This window comes from Chroicocephalus ridibundus, chromosome 19 (genome assembly GCF_963924245.1).
Source record: "Chroicocephalus ridibundus chromosome 19, bChrRid1.1, whole genome shotgun sequence".
NCBI lineage: Eukaryota > Metazoa > Chordata > Aves > Charadriiformes > Laridae > Chroicocephalus > Chroicocephalus ridibundus.
In genome coordinates, this window is record NC_086302.1 from 8,762,100 (window position 1) to 8,787,662 (window position 25,563).

A 25,563-nucleotide genomic window follows, 5' to 3' on the forward strand; every position below is an offset into this window, starting at 1 on the left:
GCTGGCATTCCCACCGCCGCACCCCGGGTGGTGCTCGCCACGTTGTGACATGGCTGGTGTTGGCCACAGCCGGTGTCTCAGCTGTACGTGGCTGTAGACGTGGCCAGTGTGGGGCTGAGCTGGCTCCTGGGCACAGACACCTGCTGCTTCCCCGGCAGGGCTGCCCCCGGCTCCATGCCTGAACCCCTGCAGGCCCCAAGGTGGCCCCTGCCTCCTCTTGCTATGGCCCAGCCAGCAGCTGTGACGCCTCCTGGCACTGGCCCTTGGCCCTCACCTCCGACCCCCCCAGCAGGATCCTGTCCCAGGGTACCAGGGCGGCAGTGGGACGCCGCTGGAGGTGCGCCAAGGATGTGGCTCCGCAGCCAGCTGGGAGGAGGGTTGTTTGTCGGCCTTGTGCAAAAGGGAGAAGGGGGGAGGGTTGTGTGAGACAATCCAAGCACCGTGGGCTCCCCTGGGCGCCACAGCAGCGCCGCGGAGCCAGAACTTCCACCGCTGGCTGCCGCAGGCTGCCCCAGGACAGTGGGGTCTGCGCCAGCACCTGTGGAGGGGACCTGTAGCACCATCACCCTGAATGCCATCAGTGCCACCAAACCCAGGCCATCGCAGGGGACAGGGAGTGACTGCAGGGGTGTAAGAGAGCAGGCTGAAGCAGTGACTATAGAAAATAAAGATTTTATTTTTTTTTTCTTTTTCCAGTTCATAGGACAGTTCCCATAACACAGACCACGACCGGGCAAAGGCCCCGCAGCGCCCGGGGCTCACCGCACTCCTGCTGCCGCGGGGTCGGCAACGCAGCACAGGGCTGCTGCGGGGTCCTGCTGCTTTCCGCGAGCGCCGGCACAGACATCTCCCCCAGGGCTCTTGGAGGCAGCAAACATTAGTGGCTCAGGTGGGTTTTTCAAAGCCTCCACAGCTGCGGTGGTGCTGGAGGGGAGCCCACGGCCAGCAGCTGCTGTCGTTCCGGCGTTGGGGTTTGTCACCAGTTCAGCTACAGCCAGGTCAGGGGAAACGGGAGAGCACAGAGACAGATGCAAACCGACGTGCAGCTAGAGATGCTGTTCCTGCCATACGAGACAGGAAAAGTCTTAATTCAGCCAGCAGAGGCAAAAATAAAATAGCCAGGTCAACCTTTATTAAACATAAACACAGAAACGTACCATCAACCTCCTATTATAAAAGTATTTTACATACATTCAAGGAGACATCGTATAAATATCAGTATGAAATGTCACTGGCTGCAAGAGTTCCACACTCAGCTAAAATTTTGCCATCTTAAAATTTCCTTAAAACATTTTAAAGTAAACAAACACAAAGCAAAGCCAGCCAGCTGCCGGGCTGCTTGGTACCTTGGGTCCAGCACTCACCGCGAGTGCCTGGGCAAAACACGTCCCACCTCCCGCCGCGGGCCAGCACGGGCCGCTCTCCCACAAGCCGCTCTGGCCACTAGTGAAGCCAATGGGCCGCTCGGCCACGCCGGATGGTGGAAGGTTAAGGCACAGGTTTTAATCCCAAAGTTCAGCTGGCCAGAGCACGAGATGTGCCCCGAACAGGCTGTTTCACAGGCTGGGACACGTCCCAAGCCCGCTCACAGGAGACCTCTGGATGGGCTGGGGACCCGCCGAGAGACGGTCAGGATCCAGCACAGACTCTTCTGTGACTGCAAAGAAGTTCTGATCTTCTGGAGACATTTCAGACCCTGGGAGCAACGGGGCTGCTTCTCGGAGCGGCTCACTTCCTACCAGATCCGCCCTGGCTGACGCGGTAACGACACGTCGCAGGGACCCCAGATGAACCGGGCTCTTCACGGACCCAGCAGTCACGGAGCTGTAGCCCTGCAGCGGCTCTGCCTTCCCCGCACGGGGGCCCACACCGTCGTGCAATACCACCGCACGCACCTGGGCTGCCCCCGCCGCCGGGGAACACCCAGCAGCACACCTGAGCCCTCCCCTCCGTGCACACGGCAGGGGGGAGAACACCCCCGTGGGCTCCTGTTCCCGCTTCCCTTCAAGCCCTGCTGCTGCGCAGGACACGCATGGCCCCAGCTCGCCGCGGGGGCTCTGCTGGGCCAGCAGCTGCCGGCAGAGCGGCTGCTGGCAGCGCAGCCAAAAGACACCCCTTCCCCTACTGAGGGACACCCGCAGCAGAAATCGACTCCTCGCATTTTTCTAACGGCATTTTTCTCACAGGCAGCAGCTTCTCCACAGATGACGATGCTCCTAAAGCGGAGTTCCTGGGGAAATAACGCAGATCCAGAGCATCTGCCTGAGATGAGAGCACAAGGCCAACACCCAGGAAGGCGTCGGATGGAAAGCGCGCTGCTCCCAACTCTTCTGACCACCTTGGAGAAGCTCCTCTGATTTTAATTTTTTTTTAATAATTAAAACCAAAACTGGAGCTAGGAACATGGGAACAGAGACCTCTGTCTCCAGCTCCGTTAGCTCCGGGGATCCAAACCCCTTGCTCTAGGCATCTCCTCCACGGTGCTGCCCAAGGAACGCTCCCGGGGCGCAGCAGAGCAACGCCCCCGGCACTGACGGAAATTATTCCTCAGTAATTAATGCCACGAAAGGAATGCAACGAACACATCACCTGCTTCTGCGGGCGCAGCCCCAGGGGGGCAGAGCGTCTCCCCTGAAGCAACACGCTTCCAGACCAGCCCCCTGTGGGTCCCAGAGGGTGACGCTGGGCTGGGGACCAGCGACCTGGCAGGGTTTGGGTGCAGCTGCGGTGGCAGAGGAGCGCAGCGGGGCACAGCTGACGTCTCCCCTGCGCGGAACCCCCCAGCACCTGCTGATTTGGTGCCGCCGAGGTACGGGCAGGAGGCAGACACGGCTGCACGCGGCCTGACCTGGCACGAAACCAGCGCCTTGCGCCAGCCCCCAGCCTCCAGAGCAGCTTCTGCCCGGCGGTCCTGCAGGTCACCGACTCCAGCCTTTTTCTCTGAGACGGCGGCAGAAAAAACGGCGTAACCATCACTCCCAAGGCCAGTGTGCTCCAGGCTGCCAAGTCACAGTGTCTCAGAAAATTAAGTCCCTCTTAACAAGGGTTTTGTTTCTAACTATGTAGTTAGGCTAACGCAAAGAAAAATACAAGAAAATCCAATCTGATTCTACTAAAAGGAACCTACTCTCACAAATGGAGTCAGGAAAGCAGAGGTGAAGGTTAATGAACACACCCTTCTTTGTAACATTCATGAGAATTTAGTTCTCTCAAATTACTCCTAGTCCAGACGAGGACTCCATTCCCATCTGAGCAGTTCGCAATAGCATTGTGCCGTATCTAATGTTCCAGGCAGTTTTGTTTTCCTTCAGAGGGAAAATCTGTGGGATCTACGCGCTGGGTCACGGACAGCTGAAATCCAACGATCTCCCGCTTGTTAACACGGCTTGTGCACGCACTGACTAGAAGCTGCCGGATCAACTCCGAACACCAACACTGTCCTCTACAGAAACCACGTGTCCCAGAAACATTCCCTTAACTTTCCATTTTCCAGTAATCCCACGCTGAGGAAATAACATAAGGACATTGTAATAAATAAAACTGCTTTGAACACCCGGGGAAGGAGAGAGGACACATTTCACAGCAATAGAGGTATTTTTGACATTTTCATTAATATTTCCTATGGAAAAAAAAAAAAAAACACATAGCTTTTCGGCTTTGCGAAACAAGGGAGGTTCAGCTCTGCCATCGGTATTTTTCTATAAAAATAAGGTTTTGTGTTTACTTGGGTTCTACAACTAAGCTGAACAGAAAGGAGAAGGCTCTTCCAAATACTTCCGCTGTTGTATCACCCCCTCCCGCTGGAGACTACCTGCTCCAGGAGTTCAGCTGGCTTCTGTAAATCCCTTCTCCAGAGAAGCTCTAGCTCTGCTGAGCCTGGTGCTCCCTGACGGGACACCTCTGCGCTGGCAGGGCCTGTGCTCCTGAGGAAATGACCCGCTGTCGTGTTCTACTGTACAGTTTGCATTAGGTATGTTTTCTTCATCAAGCTGAAAAGTGAGTCCCCAAATGTACGAGATTCCCGCCTCCCCAGCGATGGAGAGGGCTGGAAGGAGCCGCGGTCAGGCCTTCGCTCCGGCTTCTTACAGGAAGTCTAACTCGAGGGCTTGGTGAAGGGACACGAGGTCTGCGTGATTCGTGATCCTCCAGAAGGGCATGTTGTGCTGGAACAGAGAGACGACAAAGTCAGGGCTGTCGGGGTGATTTTACAGCTAGGCGGGAGCAGCCAAGGTACGCCCGGGGGGTTGTGCCATACGGCCCTTGCGAGAGCAGCGCCTGAGCGTGCCGTGTTCGGGAAGGACCTCGGCCCTGCGCACATCGGTACCATCGGTTCAAGAGGGACAGGGAACTGCTGGAGAGGGGACGGCAAAGGGCTACCAAGATGCTGAGGGGACTGGAACATCTCTCTGATGAAGAAAGGCTGAGGGACTTGGGTTTCTTCAGTCTGGAAAAAAGACGACTGAGGGGGCACCTTATCAATGCTTCTAAATACTGAAAGGGTGGGTGTCAGGAGGATGGGGCCAGGCTCTTCTCAGTGGTGCCCAGCGACAGGACAAGGGGTAACGGGCACAAACTTGACCACGGGAAGTTCCACCTAAACATGAGGAGGAACTTCTTTGCTGTGAGGGTGGCAGAGCCCTGGCACAGGCTGCCCAGAGAGGTGGGGGAGTCTCCGTCTCTGGAGACATTCCAACCCCACCTGGACGCGTTCCTGTGCCACCTGCTCTGGGTGACCCTGCTCTGGCAGGGGGTTGGAGGGTGATCTCCAGAGGTCCCTTCCAGCCCTGTGGTTCTATGAGTCTAGGATCTTATCTGCACATCTGTTTACAACGGGCACCCGCGCTATCAGCTGCTTCGCACACTCATGATGGAAACCTCAGCGCTCGGCTGTGAGCTGCTGCTTCGCCCAGGAATGCCCTTCCAGGGCTCCCAGGGAACCCGCGGAGGTGACAACTCCGGCACACAGCAGACTGCCTGAAGCCTGCAGAGATGGTGTCCTGACAATGATCTGTTCACTTTGCTGCCTTTAATTAACATGACCGAACAACCTACTCAGGCCTGTCCAAATCGATGGAACCGTTTGCTCCTTGTCTGTAACTCACACTATCGGTAGATGCTGTGTATTGATCTGATCGCTGGCAACTGAGTCCTGACTCCCTCCGTGCCTCTGAGAAATGCCATTACCCCAACTGACCACTGCATGCTGTCACCAAGACACGCTACATCAAGATACTGTCTCACAGGGCCAAGGTTCATACACAACCCTAAACAAGAGTAAAACAGAAACTTTAAACCCTGACGAGCCAAAATACTCCCCATCTTAACACAGTGAAAGGAAAATCTCTTGCATCCAAGGCAAAGTTTCCCCCTGGCTGCCCCTGGCTTGAAGTTCAGCCCTGGAAAAAGAGTCCCCGCAGAAAGAGACGGCTGCGGTAACTTCCCTTTGCGTCCTGTCCTGGTTGGAGGTAAAACAGAACCAATTTTCTGATTTGTAATTTTACTTTTCAGCTGGGCCTCGTCTAACTGACTAAAGCCTGAAATTAACAGCGTGTTGTTCAGACACTGTTCGCTCTCAGGGTGATAAGACCTGATTACACCACGGAACGGTGCGCACAGAGGCTCTTGCTTAGACTTATTGCCGTAACAATCAAGGTCGGCTAACTTCGCTGTTTGCCCCGTTGGAGGGTCAGAAGTGGAGAAGCGCAGAGGGGTCCCACCTGCAGGGAGGAGCAGATGGGACAGGGGACCCCAAACTGACCAACAGGGTGTTCCATCCCATCTGCATCACGCTCAGTGTAAAAGCTGAGGGATCAAAGGAGCAAGGGGGCTCTGGCTCGCTCTTTCTTCAATGGCCGACGTCTGAGGAGGACCCTGTCTGTCCGTCTGCCTTTGATCCCGGTCCGAGCGTTCCTGACTCTAGTTACGGAATTCAGCTCCTGTCCGTTGCTGACTCTGGTCTGGGACTTTCCCGGTGTCTGCTGGTGACACGATCGTCATCCTGGGAGCTGGATATGGTTTTTGTATATCTTGTATACTTTTTTTTCTTTGATTTTTATTATTCTATTATTATTTACTAGTTTCTTATTTATTATTGTTTTCATTAAAGTAGTTTAGTTCTTTTTTGAAACTCGTAAATCTCCTTATCTCTTCCTCTCCTCTCTGAGGACAGACGGCCATCTGTCGTCCTGATCGGCCAAAACCACGACACATCCGCCCACCCACAGCCCACCTCTGCAGAGTCAGAAACCCACCTGCTTGGCTGCAACCTCTTCGTCGCGCCCATCTCCAATTACCACATAGGTGACTTTCTTTCCAAATCGCGACACAATCCTCTCAAAACAGCTCTCTTTACCTGCCAAAAGACAATCCCACTATAACGACCCTTAGGCAGAGAGTAACAGAAGCCTGAACCAGGTCCCTTTTTCCCAGTACAGAAACACGTTCGTGTCTTACTGGGAAGGGGATAACACCCAGTTCAGCTTCTGAGGCCAGAAGCCACCCCTATTACACGGGCAGCTGGTCCACAGCAGCCGTGGGGGCTGCTCGGATGCAGAAACTGCATTTCCTGTGCAAAAATCCCAGCTGACCCGCAGCAGATGTCTCCGCGCCAGGCACCCAGCACCACCCCTTACCTATTTTCGTAGCGCTGTAAATATTTTCGATGGGAAACACCTCGCCCAATCCATACAGGAGAACTTTGGCAAGAGCTGGCACCAGTTGGGTGGTTGTGATCAGGATGTTCACACAGTTTTTTCTAAAAGACAAAAAACACTTATAAAAGCACCTCGATGGCCAGCAGCACCGAGGGCTACTCCGGGGAGCTTGCTCGCCTTTCCAAAGTGCCACATGCTTCGGCGTCCTGCTTGCAAGAGGCTTTTTAGGCCAGGATTTTGACGTGTGGTTTTTGCTTTTTTGTTTTAATCAGAAATTCTCTGACTGAAACGTGATTTTGTGAGGACAGCCCTATTAAGGGAACCTTCTTAACAACGCATGTTGCAGCAGAAAAATCCCAAAGGGCGCTCCGGAGCGGAGCTCCTGCACTCACTCACTTTGCTTCCCGGCACCTGTGACAAACAGCAGCAGTAACGTAGCGCAACACAGCACTGCACGCACATCCCAGCGAGAGAAAGGGCCGAGAATGCAACGCGCGTGTTTCCAGTTTCCGCACCTGGACTGTATGAGCAGCAGGGACTTCAAGGCAGTTTCCAGCCAGGAATCCGTTAGCACTTCTATGTCAGTCCTTAGTCGCTGCAGAGCTTCCCTCTTCTGCGGGCTAAGGAGGCCTGGAAGGCAAGTCAGTGTTCCAGCTGAGCTGGCAAGTCTAACACAGAGCGCGCCCTCCCTCAATTTAACAGCTGCCTCTTTGGCAATAAATAACCCGGTCTTGAAGGCACCCGAAAGGTGAAACTGTCTCGGGGCAACGGCAGAAACCAGCTTCCAGTGACACAGGCACAGGTGAGCCCAGACACCCATCTGCGACACCGACCGTGGGGAACTGGGTAAGACGCTTTCTCCAATTATTTCAAACCATTTCTCAGGATATGCCCAACAAAACGCATTTCTCTTGTACGAAGCACCCACAGCAACGGGTGTTGTTCAAGGCCCCAGACGGCAGTCCTGCAGTCGCCCTCTTTGACTTCCTCCTTCCCAAGCACCCTTTCCACTTTAATCCCTTTTAGATATCTTTTTTTAACATCCCCCCCTGCCCGCCTTTTTTTATCCCCGTACTTTTTGTCTCTTTTAGATACCACGTACTCAAAGCACCCGGGTTTGAATTAAAAGCAGCCAGCAACGGAGTCCATACGCTCAAACCTGCTCCCCTCAGTAAATACAAGAGAGCAGCACCCTGAGTCTGAACGTCTCTCCGCCCAATTTCCAGCCATGGCGTATGAACCCCCCAACTTCGCTCCAACCCTGAACTACGCGTGTCCTCCGACAACGAGGCCATGGAGGAACCCACTGTGGGCTGCATTGCCAACTGCTTTACCAGGTGGCTTTAGGCAGCTCCTGAAAAACTCTGCATCCAGGTTTCCCACGTGCAAAATACGGAATAACGGCCTGATCCCTACCAGGAATAATGTAATCGCAGGATACTGAAATGCAGACTGAAAGTTACAGGTTTGAACACCTGGTTTTTAGAAAATATGTCCAAGAAAACCTTCTATCAAGGCTTTTTTTTGTGTAGGCAAAGGGTACCCAAACCCACACCCCACCAGGCCGAGCCTGCTCCAGCAGCACCCCTCTCCCAGGGATGGCAATGCCAAGGCTCGGACTAAAAAGAAAATGTATCTACATTTGATATCTGTGGTTTGCAGCATTATTACTGCTTTGGCATTGGAAGGGAAACAAAACTGGGAAGATTGCAAGTGACTTTGTGAAGAGATGGTAGAGATGTCCTGTCAGACTATGAGCATGACAGCCGAGAGGGTGAACACTGTATTTCTTGACAACAGCATGATAAAAGACAGACTTCGTGAAGACAGAAGTGAAGAGACCTCCTAAGCAGCATGATATGGACGTCATTTAGGCCCGTTCTAAGCAGGGTGACAGGCAGCCTTTCATACAAAATTAGCAACAGGACACTGTCTGCACCAAAATTGTCTCTGACCACCCCTAGCTACGTAACTCCCAGACTGCACTGGCATGCTGTTCAGTGTTGGAAGACGGACCCTCTTAGATTCCATGGAGATTTGATCCCGCTTAGCACTATGAGAATGGTTACTTTTCATGTCCAAACATTCAGAAAAGCAAAAGCTCTGAGAAGGACGGAGTGCGGCACCACAAACCCTGTTCAGTGCCCAGATACTGGGTGCAGGTGAACACTCACCTCCAACGTTAGTTTTGTACTTATCGTAGATCTCTCGTACCCTGCGATAGCGGAAGGCCAGTTTTCTCATCCAGTCCACTCCACCCTGGACGCCAACTGATGAGCTGTGGTTTGCGTTACTTCCTGAGCCGCTGAAGCCATCCGTGGAGAAATTGTAATTGCTGTTTCAGAAAAGCAGACGCGTTAACGTGTGCCACAGCAGCAGAATCGCTGCAGCTTTCCTGGCGGGGTTGCAGACTTCAGCTTGACCGCAGCCAGAGAAGCACCTTGGAGGGGAGCTCTGCGCAACCACCACTGCCCCCTGCCAGCAGAGACCGACTTCTGTTGGCAGCACCCTCTGATACCCAGCTACACGTGCTGCAGGATCTGAACTGCCCTACTGCAGCGTACCGACTCAACTCTTCTTCCACACCCTCCACTACCATACCTGCCTTTGCTCTTTGCCTGCTCGCTCCTCTGTGATACAGAGCATCCTCCCCACTAACCCCTTTCTCATCCTGCAGTGGTTAACCCCCAGGATAGGACCTTCCAAACATAACGTCTGTGTCTTTACATCGCAGCTGTAGCTCCACAAGCAGACGAGCTGCTTTACCAGTCCATGACCGCAGGAAGCAGGTCGTGCTTCACCACTTTCCCCGTATTTCTTTCTCCCTGACAGACAGGCACTTCTCAGACCTTTCCATGAGCCAGCAGAAAACCTACCCTCACCCCCCCCCCGCAGTGTGCACAATCCGCTCACAGAGGGATGCAAACCACAGGGAGACTTTCAAAGGTCAGATCGTGAAGTCTGGAGTGTCGGTTCTCCAATCGCGACATGGCATCAAGCACACAGGCAACACTCAGCAGCGGACAACGTAATTCACATTATCATTCCCAAAGCCTCAAGGTTTTGTAGGCCTTCAAAGAAATACCACCCAGCAAACAAACACCGTTTGCCAAGTTTCATCCCCTGCACAATGCTGCCCTCCATCCCTTTTGGGTTTGAAGACCCCACCAAAACCAGATTACATTAGCTACACATTTCACGCATTCATCAGTACACCACCTTAAATCTTGGCCATTGTCATCAGATGCCACATCTTCTATATGTACCTGGTCACACTCCTGTTTAAGAAAAAAAAAAAAAAAAGTCACGCTGTTGGAATCCAGAAACATACTGAAATTTGCCGATAAAGGAAAGTGTGATATAAAACAATCCCCTCCCGTTTCCCAACAGCAATGAGCCATGCCATACTGCCTCCGCAAGCCTATACACAGCTTCCACTAGCTTCGTCTTCCAGTACTAGGTTTAACTTCTCAGCACCTACAGGTCCTTGCCAAGACTGGGATTCAAAGCAACCAGAAAATTCTGAAAAAAACATGTTTCTACGACATTTTGAGTCATGTGCGAAAAAAGGAACTCCAGCACTCACTAAACAGGTTGGACTCAGAGCTCACTTCTCATTGGAAACCCTTTTGCCATCTCATAAAACCAAACCAAACAAAACCAAAAATAGCCCCAAACCACATGAGCGGGTCAAGTATGGATATTCCATTTCATCAACCCAACCGCCAATTCTGTCAGAGAGCCACAGCACAAACCCTGGAGTTCAGCGTCAGCGTGGCGGCACTGCCAAGACCCTGGTGCTTCGCACAGCCGGTTTAACCCGAACTGCCAACACCTTAGGACAAGAAGCGAATTTTTGCCATTTCAAGAATTTCCCCCTGCTGCTGCTAAACACCACCGACAGCAGTAAGTGCTGTTGCTGGTCACATAGTTACCGTATCAGCGACCACCTTTCCAGCACAAGAGGCTGTATTTGGGGTTTGGGATTTGGGGTTTTTTTTTGGGTTTGGTTTGGTTTTGGTTTTGTTTTTTTTTTCTTTTTTTTCTCCTGGGGCTGGGAGGTAACTGTCATCATCACCCTTGCAAAGTTTACAGCTGCAAGTAGTCACAGCCACGAAATGGAAACTTCATTTAAGTTTCTGTTTGCAGTAACAAAAACATCTCGTTTTCCCACAATTTGCATCAGTGAGGCACCTACAACGAATGGTTCACTGTTCATATTCAGCCTTCCTAAGCTTTAAACTAGTCCTGTAAATTCCGCAAATTAGGTTCATGAGTCCATATTTGTGGACTCATATCAAAGAAGACATGAGTGAGGACATTTGCTATTTCCAACCATTTAATCCAGATTCTGACCTAACTTCACATCTCCCAGTATAGACAGAATCTTCACCTTCATGGAATCTTCACGGTTGGAAAGGACCTTTGAGATCATCGAGTCCAACCATACACACACCAAAAAAAAAACCAAACCCAACAACAAAAAACCCCCAAAAAACAACCACAAACAAACAACCTACAATCTCTGTCACTAGAGCGTGCCCTGAAGTGCCAAATCTAGACGTTTCTTAAACACCTCTAGGGATGGTGACTCAACCCCCTCCCTGGGCAGGCTGTTCCAGTGCCTGACCACTCTTGCAGTAAAGTCATTCTTCCTAATATCTAATCTAAACCTCCCCTGCCGCAGCTTCAGCCCATTTCCTCTGGTCCTGCCGTTATTCACCTGGGAGAAGAGGCCAACAATCACTTGGGAGAAGAGGCCAGAGATCACGCTACTGTGTCCACTACTACCTGACAATACACAATAGCAAAGCACAGAGCATTGCCGTGATTAAAGCAGAGATTTATAATCAACCTCTGTGGAAGTGGTGCATAACAGTGAGATGTATTTATTTTGGCAAAGAATACTGTGCATGAAAAGAGGACGGGAGCTGAGCAGAAGTCCGTGAGGCGGGATGGGAAGGGGAGAGCAGCAGCAATAGCTTGCAGGAAAGAAAAACCTAGGGTGCTGCATGACCTCCCCGTGTAGAGTGTGCTTGCCGACGGAAGCAGGTCCTTCTGAGTTGTTACACAGACAAGGTAACCTGCTGAGACACCGGCTGAGATGCACAAGTTGTGTTCTGTCCTGGGCATGGTCAAAGCCCCTGAGAACTGCCATTCTCAAGGTCACCCTTTCCCCACATCTCCGGTCTCCATTTCAAAACAGGATCAGTGAAAGCAAAGTGCTTACCCGTCCAGAATGAAAACGTAAGACAAAGCAGACATCACTCTTTTCATTTATACGGGTTCAAGCAGAAACCCACAGGAGAGCTAAGAGAGCGCATGACACTAGAAGTCTGCAGAATGCCTGTCTCAGACAAAAGGGTACACCTCTGATTCGGCTGTGCTTAGAACCGCTTCGCTTTTGGCAGCCTGTTACGTTTCAGCACAAAGCGGCTCTGAAGCACGACAGCCCTCACAAACGGCACTGTGTAATTTTAACTCGGTAACGTGGAATTTTGCCTTTCAAAAACATTTGCCACGTACCTCCAAGTCATTGAAAAACAAATGAGTATCAGCTACTTCAAAAATCATCTCCTCCATTGAGAGACCCGAGCCAATTACTAGAGTTGGATCCTGGCAAAACAAAAAGAAAGAATGTCAATTTACCGGGGTTACAAGTAGAAGTAAATTGTGAGAGAACTTTCATCAGTTACACTGCACAAAGTTTCTACTGTACATCAAGCCTGAGGTAATTCCAGCTGCACTCAATGGTGTGAACAAGTTTCCCTAGTATTTTAAACAACTCAAGGAAAAAAAAAAAGGTACTCCAGTGACCCAAAATTTAACAAAACACTTCAGTACTGCATAGCAGGGACCGATGCATTTTCAGAAGCAACGAAACAAGACATTCAAAAATCTTCAATATGTTTTGAAGGAGAAAAAACGCTTCCTTTCACTACGCGCTATGACCTCAGTAATTCCCAATGATGATGACAACAGGCAGGCACTGTAAGACTCGTGTTGTTAGAAGGGAAATGTTTGTGATGTCCATATGCCAGCTCTGCACAAAGCCAAATTTAGTGTTCTTTCTCCACCCCAAACTGCCAACAAGTTAAAAATATCACCTTATACGTTTAAAACAAAATATCGTTTTCTATTCCTTTTCCAAAGATTAACGTTTACTGCTGCGTGATGGATAGGGTTTTCCTTCCACACAAAATACAATATTACCTTGCCGTATTTTTGAGCGTAAGACCCTGTGAGAAGTGAATGGAAGATTATGATGGTCTCATCCAGGTCCCAGAGAAACACTCGCTGCGTAGACAACAAAAGCAGGTTAGAGCTGAGCTACTCCAAGCACTAAGCTTTGACAAACGAGCAAGTTTTAGCGTTAATTTTGTGGCTAGCTGCAGTATGCTTTTAACAGGTATGAACAGTATTTAACAGTATTTGTCTTACAGGCTGAACACATTATTAATTAAACTCTTTCAGTTTAATGCGGTGGAGTTTATATATCGTACAGTGCAACCATATGCTCAAAATACGGCTCTCTTGGTCAAACTCTTTCCAAAGCTTCTCTTCCTTTTATAGTTATAAAGCAAAAACTTAAAGAGTGCTGGTGAACTTTAGAGCCCTGTGAGGGTAGTTTATCGTCTGTGATCTTGCAGAGCACAGGTAAATGTCCTCGGTGTTTATCAGAGACACCTTTGTTATGATAAACAAGGGGGACTGGCTGTCACGAGGAATAGCAGAGTTTCAGTACAGACGGACTTTGATAAACTTGAGAACTGGGCCAACAGGAACTAGAAGTTCAATAACTGCAGATTGTGCGCATGGGGTAGGGTAATCCCTCGTGTTGGCCCAGGCTGGAAGGAGCTGGAGGCTACGGTGCACACCAGGTGCAGCATGAGCCAGCGGCGCTCTCTCCCCGTGGGTAAGAGGAACTGTGTGCTGGAGAACACCAAGTGTGCCTAGCTAAGAGAAGCGAGGAAGGTGCTGTCTCACCTACCTGGCACTGCGTGACCTCAGATTGCGTCCCCACTTCCAGAGGTACGTGAGCAAACTAGAGAGCAGCCAGCAAAAGGCTGTGGAGATGGTCAGCAGCCTAAAGGAGAGGCTGAGGGAGCTGTGATGGTTTATCTCAGCAAAGAGGAGAGTAAGGGTGACCTAATAGCAGATCACAACTAATTGAAAGGAGACGGAGACAAATTCTCCTCAATAATGGCAGATGGAAAATTGCCACGGAAAAAGAAGGGGAAATTTGTAGCTTGGGAGATCCCAGCTGGGGACAGAAAACCTCCTTCCCTGGGTGGACACAGCAGTCATGGGACAGATCACTAGACAGGTACAGGATCTCCAACCTTGGAGGTTCTCAAGACTCAGCTAGACAAAGCCATGTCTAGTGCTGGGGACAGGCCTGAGCAGGAGGCTGTACTGGAGACATCCAGACTGGCTCCTCCATTGACACCACTATGATTCCAAGATGTGTTTGAGTGATGCTTGTCAAGAACCACTGAAGAACTCATTTGGGCCAGTTCTCAGATAACATGGCTCATGGGAATTTCCCAAATTATCTCTCAGTATGGGAAAGACATGGACCTGTTGGAGCAGGTCCAGAGGAGGCGACAAAAACAATCAGAGGGATGGAACACCTCTCCTATGAGGACAGGCTGAGAGAGTTGGGGTTGTTCAGCCTGGAGAAGAGAAGGCTCCAGGAAGACACTGCAGCCTCTCAGTACTGAATCATGGAATTTTTCAGAGTTGGAAGGGACCTCTAGAGATCATCTAGTCCAACTCCCCTGTTAAAGCAGGATTGCCCAGAGCACATTACTCAGGACTGCATCCAGGCGGGTCTTGAAAGCCTCCAGAGAAGGGGGCTTATGAGAAACGGGGAGGCAGACTTAAATGGGTCTTATGAGAAAGATGGAGGCAGACTCTTCAGAAGGGTTTGTTGTGATAGGACAAGGGGTAATGGTTTTAAACTAAAAGAGGGTAGATTCACTCTAGATGTAAGGAAGACATTTTTTATGATGAGACTGGTGAAACACCGGCCCAGGTTGCCCGGAGAGGTGGGAGATGCCCCATCCCTGTAAACATTCAAGGCCAGGTTGGACACGGCTCCGAGCAACCTGATCCAGTTGAAGATGTCCCTGCTCATGGCAGGGGGTTGGATTGGATGGCCTTTAAAGGTCCCTTCCAACCCAGACTATTCTATTATTCTAATGATCTTCTTCCATTTCCATGGAGATAGGATGAAAGAAAGAGAGGAGGCCTTTTACCACCACGCTATTCTGCGATGCTACCTGTAGAAAACAAGATTCCTACTTACCTCCAGTTCACTGTCCTGTGAGGAAGAGGTATCTGCTTTCCTCTTCCCCCTGTTCTTCCCAGGCATGTTTTTTCTTGCCTGCTCATCTAACTCTTTACTTGCTGTTGCTCTTGATAATGAAGGGCTTGTGGATGCATCTCCTAGAAGAAAAAAATCACACAGCTCTCACCCCCTTATGCCTCAAAACACATCAAGATAAAGCTTTCAGCATTTGGCCACAAACCTCCTTTGCAAAAGGTAAGATGTTATCTTGCTTTATTGATGCAGTAGTAGTTGAACCCTTATTAGAACATAAAACATGATTTCTTTGTCCCACTGTTTCAAAACAGCTCCGTGTCCGCAATTCAGTCCAGCAGGACTGAGCTACTACAGCTACAAAGCCAACGACAGAGCACCCTCCATCCTAAGCCCTGTAACCCCTCAGATGTCTCACTACCCTGGAACTGCTTTATTACTCAATTGTTTCTTTTTTAAGAATTAGTGAAGAGTAACAGGGATGATCTCAGCCCTGAAGGCGCAGAATTGGCCAAGCACCATGGCCATGACTGATGGGGACGGAGCCTATTCTGTGACTGGTAAGAACACCCTTCCCCAGGGAAAGAGTAAAGCACCACCATGAAAAAAAAATTAAAAAACCAAAAATCAGTGCTTTGATGTGCAGAATATTACGACCCTAATGGAAGATACTTTCTGAATCCTTTACTAGCAGGCAAAAGAGTTAACCAGCTCAGAAACAGGACCAGAACTGTACTGGGATGGCAGAGGGCACAGGGAACTTGAGAGCTTGAATTCAGTCTGGGTCTTGAAGATGAGACCTTGCAATTCCTATAAAAATTGATGCAGAGCTGTGAACTTGGAGAATTCCTGAGCTAAGAAAATGGCACTGAAAACATTAACAACGGGGCCATTCCCTGGCCAGTGCCCTTAAACAACAGGTGAATTCCTTAGGTTTTCAAGATCAAGTAAGAACAAATTCTCATGGGTAAATCCACTGCTGCTCACCCCAACTAGAGGGCAACTGCTTCCTGAAAGAGGACACGTGCTTGAAGCACCATGCTTCTTGGTTTACATGTCACAGCACGGTGTTTGTCATCCCCTGTCTGTAGCATCCCATAATGTAAAGGTGAGAGAGGTATGGAACTTCACTGGGTTCAAGACTATCGACCTGTGTGCTTTGCTCACTGGCAGCCACCCATCCCTGCTTTCAGGTTGCAAGAATGAGTTTGAGGACCTGGCATAGCTCAGGTACTACTGATGGACTTGGGGAAGACGCAGAAGGCAAAGCGCCGCAGAGGCAATCACCAACCTCCCACAAGCAGGATGATGTCCAGCAAATCTCCAAGCAAGGGCCACCTTGGAAGCTAAACCCCATCCCACCCCTTCTTCATCTGCTTCAGTTTGTATTGATGAACATGACATGTTCTGGGCTCCCCGGGTCAAGAAGGACAGGGAACTGCTGGAGAGGGGACGGCAAAGGGCTACCAAGATGCTGAGGGGACTGGAACACCTCTCTGATGAAGAAAGGCTGAGGGATTTGGGGCTCTTCAGTCTGGAAAAAAGACGCCTGAGGGGGGATCTCATCAATGCTTCTCAATACTGAAAGGGGGGATGTCAGGAGGATGGGGCCAGGCTCTTCTCAGTGGGGCCCAGCGACAGGACAAGGGGTAACGGGCACAAACTGGAGCATAGGAAGTTCCATCTCAACACGAGGAGGAACTTCTTTGCTGTGAGGGTGGCAGAGCCCTGGCACAGGCTGCCCAGAGAGGTGGTGGAGTCTCCGTCTCTGGAGACATTCCAAGCCCGCCTGGACACGTTCCTGTGCCACCTGCTGTGGGTGACCCTGCTCTGGCAGGGGGTTGGACTGGGTGATCTCCAGAGGTCCCTTCCAACCCCTGCCAGTGGGATTCTGTGATTACACGGTATGGGATATCCCTTTGGTCATCTCAGGCCAGCTGTCCCAGCTGTGTCACCTTCCAGGTTGTTGTCCACCCCGAGCCTGCTTGCTAGGGCTGGTGTGGAGAGGAGGAAGCCTTGACACTGTACAAGCACTTTTCAGCAGTAGCCAAAACACTGGTGTGTTATCAACACTGTGTCCAAAACACAGCACCAGCGGAGCTGCTACAAAGAAAGTTAAGTCCACCCTGGCCAGACCCAGGGCACCAACAAAAATCAATGGAATCTGTATTTTTTTTCCAGCCTACCGATCCGTAACAGGCAGCAGATTTCAGTTTAATACTGTCCAACATCACAGGATGAATCTCACACCTCCTTCCCTAAGACACTGGAATAACCACTAAGTCTTTGCTCTTGTTAAGTTTAGAAACCTGTATTTTTGGTGAGGAAATTTTAGCCAACGCCACTGCGATTGATACATGACACGACAGTAGTGGAAAGGGCCAGCGAAAGATGTGACGTCTTTACAACAGTCAACGAAACGCTTTCAATCCACTTTCTGCATCTCTTCTCTTACCAGCTAAAATCTTCTCTCCACAAGTGCCAGGTAACATAATGCTATGCAGATGCAGATCCGCTCACATGCACAGCAGAACAGGTGTCATTTCAAAACCGGATTACACAATGAAGCAGACGCAAGGAACTAGGTACTCCTAGGCACATCAGAGACCGACGCGTCAGGAGGCGATGGCTGAACTACAGCTCTTGAAAATGCATGAGCAGTCCCGGAGGACTCCCATAACTGGGACTGGCAGCTCTGTCATGGCTGTCAGGTAATCTGCACACCTGCCTGCGGGAGGGAAAGAGCTAGCAGGAGCTACTGAGACTGGGTATCACCAACTGGCCTGAAGCACAAGAGAACACCCAGCCCCGACTCAGGACAGAATCAAGGGTCCCCAGGGAGCTGCTGTTGGCAACTCTTAAAAGTCAGCCCTGGAATTCCATCTCCCTAGGGCATTCAGAGCATGTGGTAAGTGTCTCCTGAATCGCAGCAGCTAAGACTTCCAATATGGTAAGTTTGGCTGGTCCACCATAACACCAGTCTGACAATGGAAGGTAAATGCCCTGTCCGGGCCAGCAGGCAAAGATGCTGCAATTACCTTTGGAAAATAGTTTTCCCCATTAAAAATAGTGTGACCAGCAGAAGCAGGGAGGTGATTGTCCCCCTGTACTCAGCACTGGGGAGACCACACTTTGAGTATTGTGTCCGGTTTTGGGCACCTCAATATGAGAGAGATCTCGAGGTGATGGAGCGAGCACAGAGGAGGGCAACAAAGCTGGTGAAGGGCCTGGAGAATAAATCTGATGAGGAGCGATTGAAGGAGCTGGGACTGTTCAGTTTGAGGAAGAGGAGGCTGAGGGGAGACCTCATCACTCTCTACAACTACTTGAAAAGACACTGTAGAGAGGTTGGTGCTGGTCTCTTCTCACAGGTCATTAGCGATAGAACAAGAGGTAACGGGTTCAAGCTGCAGCAGGGGAGGTTTAGGCTGGACATGAGGAAAAAATTCTTCCCAGAAAGAGTGGTCAGACACTGGAACAGGCTGCCCAGGGAGCTGGTGGAGTCACCATCCCCAAATGCGTTTAAGAGTCGTTTGGATGTGGTGTTGGGGGATATGGTGTAGGGGAGAACTCTGTAGAGCGGGGTTGGTGGTTGGACGCGATGATCCCAAGGGTCTTTTCCAACCTGAATGATCCTATGATTCTATGTCTGCACACTGTACTGTTTAACACAAGTGTTTTGCAGCCACCCTGTTCAAGATTCAACCATTACCGGAGGAATGTCTCTGCACTGTCCGCGTAGGCACCATGGTGTTTGGTTTTTCGGTTGGGTACGTAGCTGTTGCTAACGCAGTACTCTCCGTGTTGCTGTCTGCTGGTGTTACAACTCCAAAGCCAGAACTTGGGTAACATGTCTGGTACTGACTCTGGCCAAGGATCGTGTAGGTAGGGTATTCCTGTTAGAGGAAAGGATTAGTAATGACAGGACACTTCTTTCCGAAAACACTCTACATTAGGATGACTTTTACGCTAGAATATGCCTGCCAGAAAGAAACCCCAGCAAGAGTGCAGTCTGATGTCAGGCTCTTTCTTTCTGCATATGTTAGGCACCTCCAAACAGGGTCAGGAGATCTGACTTCCCAATGGCCCCCGCACAGGCCAGTTCTGCAGGCAGGAGGCTAGCGGTCACAGAGCCCCTCCTCTGCCTCCAGTTTCTTCAAAAATGAGTTCATTATGAACGGTGTGGCAGTAACAGGGGAGTATCGAGCGGATGCCATGGCATCGGTCCACACTGTCTGTTTTGGAATTTGTGGGTTTGTCTTGTGTTTTACTTTCTGATACCAAGCATACTGACAGCAACAGACGGTGGTCCTGGCACTGGCTGAGGGTGCAATCCCAGCCACTAGAGCTACAGGATAAGCTGCCTTTACTCATGTCCTGACTTCACCAAGCAATTATTTCGCACGCTGTGATGAAAGGTATCCACTTACGGAGACTATTTACTCATTTAGGAGGAGATCACTGAGCACCTGAAGCTGTGCTTGAGGATTTTGATTTTCACTATCACTCCTGATAGTGAAAAAAGCAGCCCCCCCCAAACGTCAGGTCACAGCCTTCTGGCACACTGTGCACTTCTGATTCCCTCAAAGAGCAACCTGGACTTGTGAACCAGGTACCTTGATCTGCACCACTGAAAGAAAATCTTTTTTTCCCCTTACAGCTTCAAGCAAGTTTATGTTAATTAAAGAACCTTAAAAAGCAACAGCATAAGCATACAAGGATTTTGGTGCATCCACTGCGTTATCTGCCCTTCCTATATTCTCTTGCTGCAAAGTTGTAACATTGCAGGGTTCCTTTGTGTATCTAAATATTCAGAATAGCCGTTAACCACTGACAGCAGTATGTATTACCCACAGCAGGTCACAGTCAGGGCGAAGGGCTCTGTCCTAGCTGCAGGAGTTTTTGACTTTGTTTTATTCCAGCACCATCAGGATGCCTCTCCTACTTTACTGGGGTGGTTTTGTTTGTTTTGTTGGTGTAATATCTGTTTTCCTTTTCTTGCTGAGGGAGAACAAAGGCATTCAAAAAATATCCACCTATAGTTCTCCCCGGAGGTTTGACTCTCAGAACAGTTCTACTGTTTCTTCTCCAACGTCTCTCAGAGATCTCAGCACCCTGTTTAAGATTCACCACACAACCTGCAGGCAAGGGAACAGCTTTGAACAAATGAAGTGAGGTCGTTGCAAAGGCCAAAGGGAAAAGCATCACAGTCAGAGAGCCCGCAAGAGTAATTTTGCTGACTTTGAGTAACATACTGAGCCCTGTAACTCTAGTACCGGTTGTGCTCCATCTGAAGTGATGCAAGTTTTTGCCCTTCCTTTCTTAGCTTTGGGTAACATGTTATACAAAGGTGAAGGAGATGGTGCACATAAATATAACAAGGAAAAAGTTTTACCTGTGAGATGGTGGCTACTGCCGACGTGGAAATATTGACAACAGTTGAGGATGTAGAGACTGGACTGGCATTGGTAGTCGATGCTGTAAAATTAAGAATTACTGCATTAAATGCTTCTAGAAAAGCACAAGAAGCGAGACCAATCCAAGCTGTGAAATAAGTACTTACTAGGCTTTTTTTGTACTTCCAGCACCACTCTGCTTCTAACAGCCAAAAAAGAGCTGGGATGTATTTTGAAACCAATTACGTTTCAACTGGGCTTACAGGGAAGGAGAGCTAGCGTATCTTTTAAAACAATACTTTCAAATGTTTCAGAAACCTTTTCCCTCCACGCCTGCTAAGCAACTGGAGTATAATTAGAACGGTTTCGCATCTTTACTATAAGTTTTGAGAAGGCAATCACATTTTCATGTTCAATCAGTAGCAGCCGAAAATCAATCCGAATAAATCAGTAAAATGGATATGAACGTGTTTAAATCATCTCTGATAAAAACAATTCTCTCTGCATTGCAATCAGCACATTTAGTCTAATTACAGAAAAAAAATTAAGGAAACATACAAATATTTCAAATAGTATAAAAAGGGTGCTTCCTACTGGAGAAAGCACACGTATCTCCCCACGTTTCTATCAGACTACAACTGTTTTTTGGATGCAACTTTTTGAAATAATTTGTCAACAGCTTGTAGGACAAATTGTTAGAGACGTGGAGCCGTTAGTATGAGTTTTAAGAATTTTAATAGCCTTCATGGCACTGCATTTGGTTCTTCCAAAACACAGCAGAGGCTGCTAGAGCACCCCCTGGGAACACCAGTCATTAGCAGATGCGGTGGTTTTACAGCCACGGGGCCGCTCCATTAAACGTTGCTCAACACGGGGCTTTGGGACTCTCACGGATTAGTGAAAAAAATAATTTACGAAATCAGCATGAACAAAATCAGGTACTAAACCTGGTGCCACCAAGAAACATTTTCTTTTGTTAAACCTTCCTTCTCTGCACACAAATAAAACCAAAAATCACTTTTAGATGCTTATGAAAAGACCTGCAGAAACCCACAGTATCACCTACTTTACCGTCCCTCTGAGAAAAGCCCTCACTTTCTGCAAATCACACCCACGCGGAATCACCCCGAGACCGAGGAACTCAAGCTTCTGAAGGCTTCAGTCTTTCTAGTCCAGGGAAACAGACCCACCGCGATCTCTTAATCAATGTACGACTGTTGCGTTACGGCAAGCACAGACACTACCTGGTGAACAGCTCCTGGAAAGAGGAATGGATCCAAAACATGCCTCCAAAAAGATGAAAAACAAAAGAAATATATCTTAAAAGAGTTGCAGAAATACACACTATTTACAAGAGGTGAGAAATGTGAACGGTGGCATCTCTGTGGAAGCAGAAACGAAGGCAAGTAATTAGCCCCGGGGAATCCCCTCATAAATAGGAGCAGTAGTGATCAAAAACAGATGGGAGAGAATTTTGGGAGAAGAACATTTAGGAAGAGGGGAAAAAGGCTGCACTGAACAGCAATAATGGTAATGAAGACACTCAGGTACCTATGCAGCTACTAGAAGCACAGCTGTGAGAGTAAGGTATCTATCAAGATGCTCCTCATAAGCAACTGCTAGAGAACAAGGGTTAGTTTCCAAACAGAACTCCTTCCAACTATACACGTTACGGAAACCATCAAGGCTGTCATTACCTTAAGAAAACGTCACTTCCTCGGGCACTGCAAAGAGCAGCTCTCCAGAAAAGATCCTTGCTAACGCGGAACAAACCCGCTGCAAAGCTGGAGGAGATGAACTACCTAGAGGGCAGATAGCTCATCACCTCTCTCAAGATCATCACAAACAGAAGGCGCTCTTCATTCGTGGTGACCTGAAGAGGCTGCTTCTCCACTGAGATAGGTAACAGAAGTTAAGAAATCATAGAAAAAAGATTCCAAGTGTTGGGATTCTGGTAATAACACAGATTCCCTCGTATGAACTTCTTTCTTTATCTTAACTCTGGTCTCCTTCCAAGATTTCTTTTTTAATTACCCTTTATCTATACAGTGTTACACACCAGATCTTTACAAACAGCTCCCACTACAGAGATTAACCAGTTCTTTCCACACTGTGGGTCAGCTCCTTTTACCTGGGAATGGGCCAAAAACACGCAAAAAGTGTTTGGCACGGATGTGCCAAAGGGACCACTTGCTGGGACTATTTCATGGCCTCGGCAAACACAAGTATTGCCTTGAAACTGCTGTGACTCTTTTTCTCTTCTCCCCTCTTTCTTCCCTACTTCCAGATCTCCTCCTCAGACCTTGTATCCCTACCTCCCCTGCCTCAGTCACCCCATTTGCTGTTGCTTCAGTTGTTTTCAAAGATGTTTCAACCTGCTTCGTGTGCTAGGAAGGGAAATTGCAATTAATGCATTTTATGCTTCACTTGGCTGCTTTGCTCTCACAGGGGAGGAAGAGGCAAGGCAAGAAGCAGCCATTCCTCCCACGTCGCCCCCAGTGCTTCCAAGTGCCCCTGTGACGTACCACCATGCCCATCGCTCGGGCGAGTACAAGAAGCAAGGTTCTCAGTCACTAAGTGCATCTGACCATTCACCAGGGTTCAAATATGACGTTACTTCGGTCCAGCATCTGCAGACTAAACTATATCCGTGCACTGCCACGCACGCTGGTGGGACAGCAGCGCCGTACAGCTGTGTGTCACCCTACTGTCTTGACTGGAGAGAAAAGACAGATTTTCAAGAGATTACTCATAAAGCACCTTTGTTGATCCTTCCAGCTCCTGCTCCCCACCACCTCCAAGTACTGACCTGACCCCTCAGTGGGCTGATTGCTAACTTGACAAAAAGGAAACGTAGCAAATCTGAAAAAGGAAGACCTTCCTGCCACTTTGCAAAAAGTTTTTCAAAAATCAATAGCATTTACACAATTCCAGTGATTTTTTCACACTTTCAAAGGGCAGCCTGCAGGGAAACTCACACGTCCTCACAGCAGCACGGACCAAATGGTTTAAAATCCTTCCGCAGAGCAAGGCCTGACGGTGGCTCCGTCACCTCCCCGATCCCCAGGGATTCACACGTGGTACATCACTGGCAAACCTGCCCGCAGTCATGTTATGCAGATCCATTTCTGACCCTTGGCACCTAAAGCTATAAAACTATACTGCACTCTGCCCGTCGGAGTACCTGGAGGAGAGTTATGTCTGAAGGAAGGTAGTACTTCCAGCGTCGTACTGCTCATTTATGAACGTGAAAAGTGAACTGAGGATAAACATTACGCTGGGCCATTTACTGTCACAATGACGCAAGCATGACATACTGCATGGCTTTTAGCATATTAGATATGCTAAAACCCACTTATTGGGCTAAAACCCACTAATTTTAAGAGTTATTCCCCGTTACTTGGCACCCGTTAGACCACATCTGGATATGGCATTCAGTTTGGGGCCTCAAGCACAAGAAACATGTTGATAAAATTCAAGGAAAAAATTCAGGCAAAGATCCAGCAAAACAGCCGGAGAGCTGCGGCACGTGCCCCGCGAGGGGCAGTGGGACCGTCCAGCCTGGAGAAGAGATGGCTCTGGGGGACCCGAGAGCAGCCTGCTGGTACCTGCACGGAGGTTATCGAGGAGTTGGAGCCAGGCTCTTTTTGCAGGTGCACAGCAGGAGAAGGAGAGAAACCGTCACAACATGAAAGAGGGGACGTTCCAAGTTGACAAAAGAAGAAAAGTTTCACCATGATTGGGCACCGGCATTAGCAAAGTCTCCATCCTTGGAGGTTTTTGACACCCAACTGGATAAAGCCCCGAGCAACCTGGTTCTGAGTTCAGTGTCAACTCTTCTTTGAGCAGGAGGCTGAACTAAAGACCTCCTGAAGTCCCCAAGTTAGTCTATTAAAATATCACATAAGAAATAGATTAAAAATCCCTGAAATGCTTTTTAAAAACTACAGAGAAAGAAACAAATTTTCCCCATTCATGACGAAAACATAAATGGCAAAATTCTTGCCAAGCAAAAAAGTATCAATCTGCACCCATTTGCCATAAACACCAGTACTGCGTTATTCAGCTAAATTGCTTTGGAAGCTGGTGAAATTCAGCACCCGGCTCCATGTGGCACTTCCAGCAGCCGGAATACTTGTAGGCCAGTTCTATACCGAGAGTCCCACTCTCTAGCAGATCTACCAACCCGGGCTGTGCGTTTAACATATGAGAGCCATCTACCTCCAGAAGTAATTAACAAAAAAATTTAAAAAAATCCAATGCCAGTCAGCGTATTTCCTGACATCAAGCTAAAGACCACCGACAAAGAGCTGGAGCTGGAACAGCATTCCCAGTAAAGGCATGCAAGAACATAAGTCTCCTCTCCCCTTCCCATTTGCTCTTCACCCCGTTAAGTCCATCAGCATGGCACCGCCAAGCCAGCCTGGTGCATACAGAGGTACGTAGCAAATACGAAACCAAACACATACACACGCACAAAAAGAAAAGAGGCAAAGCATAAAGAAGCATGCACAAACCAAGAACAAACGTGCAAGTCTCTCTACTTGTGGTATCTGGACTCGATTAGGTGGAGAGAGATGCAGATAAAAACCATGCCAAGTTACCTTCAATGGAATAAGAATAATGTGCTGGGCTGGGCTGGCTTGTGGTTAACCCTGTAGTGCAGGTAAGAACACTGTGCTGACTTGTAGATGGAGTCTGAATTAAACCACTTTCAGGTTTCATACCTGGCCACAGTGCACCTGAATCAGATAAATTGGACCAGTTACAAACAAATATGCTGGGACCAAACAGCATGCTGCTACCTCAGATTAAGGTTGTTGCTCATCACAAAAGCAAGTAACAAATCACACACGGAAAATGTTTAATTTCTGCAAAAGTGCTGACTGTCAGGCTGTGCGTGGATTAGAGCTGCTGACAAAACGGCTGAAAAAGAGAAAATTAAAAGCACCAACAAGACCCATTTCAAAAGCTTTCAACTAAAAATCTGTGAGTGTCACAGTAAGACTCGCTGCCACATCGGCACAAAGGAACTGCTAATCCCTCTTTGCACGGCACTGCAAACGACCCCAGCTCTTACACAGCCAGGCTGAAGTCACTGTCTGTTAAGGTCAAAGTCAACACTTCCACTCCTTCACTGGGATTTGGGCTGAGTATTTGAAAACAAGCTACAAGTCAGTAGCTTTCA

At 49.0% G+C, this 25,563-nt stretch overlaps 1 protein-coding gene across 6 annotated transcripts in view; it reads right to left on the reverse strand.

Moving 5' to 3' along the window:
• Positions 1-656: 656 nt before the first annotated feature.
• EYA3 (EYA transcriptional coactivator and phosphatase 3) overlaps positions 657-25,563 on the reverse strand; it is a 62,820-nt gene continuing 37,913 nt past the window's right edge. For 4 of the 6 annotated variants that reach the window (XM_063356153.1, XM_063356155.1, XM_063356154.1 and 1 more), the window contains 12 exons: positions 24,980-25,117; positions 20,375-20,457; positions 18,692-18,875; positions 14,965-15,104; positions 12,867-12,950; positions 12,180-12,269; positions 9,873-9,931; positions 8,828-8,988; positions 7,169-7,283; positions 6,633-6,754; positions 6,252-6,352; positions 657-4,163 (listed from right to left, as the gene is read on the reverse strand). In XM_063356153.1, the coding sequence (XP_063212223.1) occupies positions 4,083-4,163; positions 6,252-6,352; positions 6,633-6,754; positions 7,169-7,283; positions 8,828-8,988; positions 9,873-9,931; positions 12,180-12,269; positions 12,867-12,950; positions 14,965-15,104; positions 18,692-18,875; positions 20,375-20,457; positions 24,980-25,117 (1,358 nt within the window). In that variant the 3' untranslated portion in view covers positions 657-4,082. The remainder of the gene's footprint in view (positions 4,164-6,251; positions 6,353-6,632; positions 6,755-7,168; positions 7,284-8,827; positions 8,989-9,872; positions 9,932-12,179; positions 12,270-12,866; positions 12,951-14,964; positions 15,105-18,691; positions 18,876-20,374; positions 20,458-24,979; positions 25,118-25,563) is intronic. The other 2 variants (XM_063356156.1, XM_063356158.1) reach the window with 2 other exon arrangements.